Source organism: Cervus elaphus, chromosome 14 (genome assembly GCF_910594005.1).
Source record: "Cervus elaphus chromosome 14, mCerEla1.1, whole genome shotgun sequence".
Taxonomy (NCBI): domain Eukaryota; kingdom Metazoa; phylum Chordata; class Mammalia; order Artiodactyla; family Cervidae; genus Cervus; species Cervus elaphus.
In genome coordinates, this window is record NC_057828.1 from 51,936,360 (window position 1) to 51,943,121 (window position 6,762).

The 6,762-nt window shown below is 56.3% G+C and overlaps 1 protein-coding gene across 1 annotated transcript; it reads right to left on the reverse strand.

Annotated features, from left to right (window-relative positions):
* Positions 1 to 358: 358 nt before the first annotated feature.
* On the reverse strand, positions 359 to 1,766 carry ACTRT2 (actin related protein T2). Its single transcript, XM_043923887.1, has one exon. It carries the CDS (start codon positions 1,577 to 1,579, stop codon positions 446 to 448), a length of 1,134 nt encoding a protein of 377 aa, XP_043779822.1. The 5' UTR covers positions 1,580 to 1,766; the 3' UTR covers positions 359 to 445.
* Positions 1,767 to 6,762: the final 4,996 nt, after the last annotated feature.

Sequence of the window (6,762 nt, forward strand, 5' to 3'; positions counted from 1 at the left end):
GAATCCCTCCACCCAGGCAAGGGTTTCCACCTCACTCAGCTGCCCACCCCAGGTTTAGGCAGAGTGTAAACCCTGTGGTGCTATCTCAAAGGAAGATTTTGTGACCTCAGAACAGCACAGCATTCCTGCTTGTTTCCACTCCCAGCCCCGACAGACCTAAGACACATGTTTAAAATGCAAGTTCCAGGTTCTGGGCAGGAGCCCTGGGCCCTTGCTTTGGGCACAAACTCTACATAAGGACACTCAACTCATAACCCAGGGCTTTCTTGGGAGAAAGGGGGCCAGGGGATGGAACCAATGAAAAGAGATTTTTTCTGGTGCCCCAAGAATGAACCGAGCCTGACATGCCCAAACACTGCACCGTCTTGTCTTTTATTGAACATCCCGAGGATGCCACACGGTGAACACACATCCCATCTATAGACTGCCCTGGACTTGGGGCCCCTCAGAAGCATCTTCTCTGAACCACGGATGTCCCAAACTCCTTGAAGTCCGCAGAGGTAACCCACATCTGCTTGAAGCTGCTCAGGGAGGTGACAATGGAGGCACCGATCCATGTGGAGAACCAGCGGTCGGGTGGTGCCGTGATCTTGATGGGGGTCCCCTTGGAGGCCATCTGCTCCAGCTCCCTCAGAAGCCGGTCGTCCAGCCCCTGGAAGAGTGTGGTGCCGCCGGACAGCACAATCTCCCCGTAGAGGGTCTTCTGGATGTCAGCGTCACATTTAGTGATGCTGCAGGAGACCATCTTGGACAGGCCCGGGTTCTGGATGCCCAGCTGCTCAGGCGAGAACAGGGCCTCGGGCGCCTGGTACAGTTGGTCCCCGATGGGAACGATGTTGCCGTCGGGCAGCTTGTACTCGCGGAGGACCTCCTCTGGCCTTCGGCACAACTCTTTCTCGGGCTCCAGGGCCACATAACACAGCTTCTCCTTGATGTCGTCCACCAGGGCTTTGTCCAGCACACACGGGAAGGTCCTCCCGCTGGCCAGCAGGAGCCGGGTGAGGTGCTCTGTGATGTCCTTCCCCGCCACATAGAGCTTGGTGACAGCGTGGGGCAGGGAGTAGCCCTCAAAGATGGGGACAGTGCAGGTGACCCCGTCCCCACTGTCCACCACCAGGCCCGTGACGCAGGCCGAGGCATAGAGGGCCAGCACGGCCTGGTCTGACAGGTAGAAGGCGGGCACATCGAAGCTCTCGAACATCACCTCGGCCATCTTCTCCCGGGTTTCCCTGGGGTTCAGGGAGGGCTCTGTCATGAGCACCGGCCGGTCATTGGCCTTGACTCCCAGCTCCCACTCGAACAGGTGCTTCCAGAGCTTCTCCATGTCGTCCCAGCCTGTGATCAGGCCACGCTCAATGGGGTAGTGCAGGTGAAGGACCTCATGCCTGTGCAGGGCCTCTTCCCCCACAAAGTACTTCTTCTGGTTGGCCCCTGTCAAAGGCGTCTTGAACTTGGGGTGCCCCACGACGGAGCTGACAACATGGCGGGGGCCAATCTCTCCAGACAGTCCTGCCTTGCAAAGCCCGGACCCATTGTCGAAAATCACCGCTGGGCAGTCTAATACATGCGGGTCAAACATGCCTGCAGCATCCTCATCTGTGCTCCCCCCAAATAAGCTGGAAGCCCCTCAGGCCACTTTGTGACATAAGAGGCTCCTCTGGAAGTTTCGAGGCGCAGGATTCCACGGTCTTGGGGTGTCTCCCAGGCAGAGCTAGCAGACGGCCGGTCCCCAAGAACTCTCCATCCCCACCTGGCAGAGCTGCTCTTCTCTCAGGAAGCCTGGCTGCTGAGGCCTTTTCAGGGATGACGACCCATATGTAACAATCCAGCCAAGGCAACGATTGTCCTTGGCCAACATCAGAGGGCCTTCGGGGGTGGGGGCCCAGAGTCTCTGCACACACCTGCCCCAACTGGTGAGACTCCAGACAGGAAGGCCAGCTGTTCCTGTGGGTCTGGGACCCGCTGGCCTTAGAGCCAGTGGAGCAGCCCAGCCAGGGCCAGCCCATAAATCTGGAGTCTCTGGCCCTTTGTCTGGAGGGAGCTGCTGTCTGGAGGGTGACAAACACACTTCTCTTTGCTAAAGGGGATGACCAAGCACCTGGCACAGGTCCAGGTGGGAGGGGCAATGCCCAAGGCCCCAATACCGCAGGCACTCAGAATGTGCTTTTGGAATTCAGACTCTTCCAGGAAGCTCTTGGAGATTTCTCTTTTCTTTGCCCCATGAGCCCTGACCCTGTCTCACAGGGTAGCTGCTAAGAAGAGGCCTCTGGGCCTAATAGCTCTCTCTCCAGGCACATGTGTCCCTGCTCTGGTTTGATGTCAGGGCCCCTCCTTGTCCTCTGCAGCCCCAGAAGCACTGTCACGAATCCAGTGGTCGAGATGTCGGGAACCCAATGACCTGTGAAGACAGATGTCTGAGGTTTCATGGTGGGGCAGCACTGATCAAAGCCTGGGACATCTCTGTTTCTAGTCTGTGACACAGTTGGCCAAGCCCACTGAAGCATGGTCAGAAGTGACCAGGTCACCGAGGCTGGCAAGGCTGCAGGTTTAGCCAAGCCCACGAGGGGCTGGATGGGGACCACCTGCTCCCATAGCCCCACACTCAAACCCTGGGCTGGTTCCAGCTGGAAGAACAATCTGGAAGGGAGCACAGACCTGGGACCCAGGGTTGACTTTTTTCTTGATGAGGGTGGAGCCAGTCTTGGTGAACAGGATGCTGACTTGACATTCTGTCACTTCCACAATCATTGCCCCCCTCCCCCCAGCAAGCTCCTTTCCCTTCCAGAATGCTCTCCCAGGGGACCACCACCCTTCCAGACCCACACCTCCATGGGTGGCCCTCTCTGTGTGTCCCGCTGACCCTTAGGTGAAGTGAAAGTGAAAGTCGTTCAGACGTGTCCAACTCTTCGTGACCCCATGGACTATACAGTCCGTGGAATTCTCCAGGCCGGAATATAGGAGTGGGTAGCCTTTCCCTTCTCCAGGGAATCTTCCCAACTCAGGGATCGAACCCAGGTCCTCTGCATTGCAGGTGGATTCTTTACCAGCTGAGCCTTAAGGGAAGCCCCCCTACCCCGCCACCAGCAAAAAGGGAATAGGTGCTAGTCATGTAGTGTTGATGCACAGTGTGGGTGTGTGTTGTAGATGTGCTGTATAGACCAGCTTTGTGGGCGCCCCAGTGCTGAGCCTGGAAGGGATCAATAGAGACTTAGTGTCACTGAGATTCTCCCCTGAGGACGGAATCACATGCACACAGGGTTGATGGTGGGTGATGCTCCACCCTCAGCCACACAGCCCAGAAGTGTGGGGACCTCAAAGATGCAGGCTGTGATGCTGAGGCAGCCTGTGTGCCTGGAGGCTGCTGGGCTGGGAATGGTCAGAGAATGCAGTGTCTTGGGGATTCCAGCCTGCTTGCGTCACAAAGCCCTGTGCACTTGGGTTCTCAGGCTTTGCTAGAACTTTCCCATTGTTGCCAAACACTCCATGTTGAATCAGGAGTGTGACCTCAAGGTTTCTAGATATTGGCCCTAAAAGCGGCCCACATGGGTGGCGATATACGCATAATGGGTGCAGAGGTCAAATGCCAAGGCTGAGCTGTGTCCTGGGGGCCCAGGGCTGGCTGGGATGTGGGCATTTGTAGGGGAACAGAGCCGGGGAGGACAAATGCTCACGAGAGCTTGGACTGACCAGCTGGGTGGTGGTGGTCTGAGGTCACATGACACAGCATGATGCATAGTGATGCCCAGGCCAGCGCCCCACCATCCCCAAAGATGCACTGCCTCCACCATCTCCAAAGGCCCAGTGTGCACGATGGCCTGTCTGGCAGGTCCAGGCCCTCCCACCAGCGCCAGACCTATAGTGGGCAGTGCTCCATTCCTCCATCACCCCTGCCCATCCCGGACAAGCTCAGACCCTCAAGGAGAGAGCTGTGAAGGCTGGGTCGGCCATCAAGGCTGTGTCTCCAAGCGAAGCTGTCTAAGGAGATCCAGGACCCCGCTTCCTATATGTTTTCACTCCCCCCGCTGAGCCTGAGAGTCAGGCAGCCCTCCACCCTGGGTCTGAGACCCTCTCACTCCCGACCACCCACAATGGCCATGACCACTGGGGGCCACATGCCTTGCAGAGTGGACCCCTGCAGTACTCCAGTCTGTGCATGTGGCTGAGAAGACCACAGCAGGAACTCAGCTCCCCTGTCGCACTCCTGGGTGTGCTGTTTCAGCAGTCCCAGGCTCTGGGAAGGCTTCTGTCTCCACTGTTGAAAGTGTCTGACCTGCTAACAGATTGTCCATCACCTGGAGAGAGGCAGGAAGACCCCACTGCCAAGAAGTAGGCTAATCTCTGGGGGGTGACACCACGTGGTCACTGAGAAACCGGTGGGTTTATGAGCTATGTGATGCTCTGCTGGGTTCAAGCTCCCCTCTGGGCGGAAGTTCCAACTCATGCTGCTCAGGTGCCCAGAAGCCTCCATCCAGCCCTCCTTCCTCCTCCCTGTCTGCCGCTCATCCCTCCAGCCACCTGGTCTGGACACCAGGGAGGGGCCATGGGTATCTCGGTGCACATGTCCTCATGAATGGCTGCAGCTATCTCAGCCCCTTCAGTGGCTGCAATGTTCTGAGCAGTCACTGTGGGGTTGTGTTTGCTATTAATCCTAGATGGTTCCCCTCTTCCAGCTCCAGTCAGAAGCCTCTGTCCAGGGCCGCCCTGTCACCAACCCGTGCCAGTCATGCATCGTAAATCGCTTGACTGAGTTTGCGGGAGAACTGTCCATGACGCCATCTCCTTCGTGGGGCAAGGCTTACACCATGGTGACTCTGAAGGGCACGCTTCTGCCCTGTGAAGGAAAGCTTGCTCTGGTTTCTGCCCCAGTAGTCACACCCAACAGCAGCCCCCCAGCCCCCACATGGCACATGCCCTTGATGGGAGTTGGACAGCAACTGGGCAGCCTTGGGCAGTTGCCAGGCATTAGACCTTGGGAATAGCTAACCCTGGATCTGCTGGCACCCTGCTGCTCACTGCCCTGGCTACTGAGCCTAGGCCAGCTGAGCCCTGGGCCCGGGCCCCTGTCTGTCCTGTCATCCCTCATTCCTCTGCCACCAGTGCCTAGAGCCTTAGCCAATTAGTGACCAGCAGACTGAGCTCATTAGAGCTGGCTGACATCTGGTGGCCAGACCCTGCTTGCTGAAGGTCTGGACCAGGGTCAGCTGCCAGCCTAAAGGAACAGGAGGACTCTGTAGATGGCAAGACAGGCACTGCTTATGCGAGAAAGAGAATGGCGGATGTGTTGGAGGGAGCTGGTGGGAATCTAGCCCCCTGCCCAAGGATGACTTCTCTTCCACCACTCTGTCCCAGGCATTCTCAGACGAGCCCAGAGACCCGGGCACTCTTCCTGGGAGACTAGTCCCTTTGAATCTCTTAGATGGGAACTTGTATCACCTATCCACCCATCCATTTTTCCATCCACCATCCATCCATCTATCCACCCACCCACCCATCCATCCATTCACCCACCCACCTACCCATTCATCCATTTATCCATCCATCTACCCACTCACCCATCCATCCACCCACCCATTCATCCAATTCACCATCCACTCTTCCATCCATCTATCCGTTCACTTACCCCATCCACCATCCATCTACCCACCAACCCTTTCACCCATCCACCCACTCATTCACGAACTCCATCCATTCATCCACCCAGTCTCCTGCTTAATTATCTTCCATCCCCCCTCCCTCCTGCCCTTCCACCCACCTTCCCTTGCTTAGTAGTTGAGCTGTGCATCCAGTCATGCTGTCCACCTCCTTTCTTGGTGATCTTTGAGCTTCATCATGGCACCTGGGAGCCCTGTCTGCTCTGTTGTTCTCTTCAAGACAGCTGGGAGAGGAACAACACCCTAGATCACTCCTCTCTCAGACTCCCATGAGGCTGGCTCATTAACCTGGACTGGATGTCAGTCATATGACACTAATGAAAGCCAGTATTGGTGGAACAGTAAGAAGGAACTGGCACTGAGCTGATATGCTCTGAGGACCTTAGTAAAGCAGCCCTTGGTGGGGCTGTCCACGGCTCAGCATGGCTTAGTGGAGACCCCACTAAGTGGTCAAGTGAGGCAGATCTGTTTAGGGGAGAGGAAGTCTGAGGCCAGGCCACCAATTACCCCCGCCACTGCTTTTTGTCCCTGGGTCAGGAAGATCCCTTGGAGAAGGAAATGGCAACCCACTCACTCCAATGTTCTTGCCTGGGAAATCCCATGGACGGAGAAGCCTGGTAGGCTACAGTCCATGGGGTTGCTAAGAGTCGGACACGACTGACTGACTAACTCTTTCTGCTTTTTGCCCTTCACTTTTACGGAACTATGGTCCTGAACACTTAAATCTTTAAATCTTGAAGTGGGATGGATGGTTAGGTAGATGATGGATAGGTGGGTGGGTGGATGGATGCACAAAAAATTTGGGAAACACAAGAAAAGTATTGCAAAGCAAATATTAAGTACAAGTGACCCCACTTTGCTCACATCTTGGAATGCTCCTTGGGATTTTTCAATTTCAAAATCCAAGGAGGACAAGCTGTATCTATGTCCGAATGCCCGTTTTCCCAGGTGATGCCTTGTCTGACTGTCCTGTGTGGTCCGTATCCTCCGCATCCCACCGGTGTGCTGGAGTTCTCACAGAGCTGCCTCTGTGGGGTCCGTGCTTCCCCGCTGGGACCCGTAGGCTTCCGTCCCTCCCACACTGCCTGCCTCACTTTTCCTAGCCACAACT

Bases quoted from the DNA above. Each gene is read 5' to 3' on its own strand.
- ACTRT2 (XM_043923887.1), bottom strand. From the start codon at position 1,579: ATGTTTGACCCGCATGTATTAGACTGCCCAGCGGTGATTTTCGACAAT.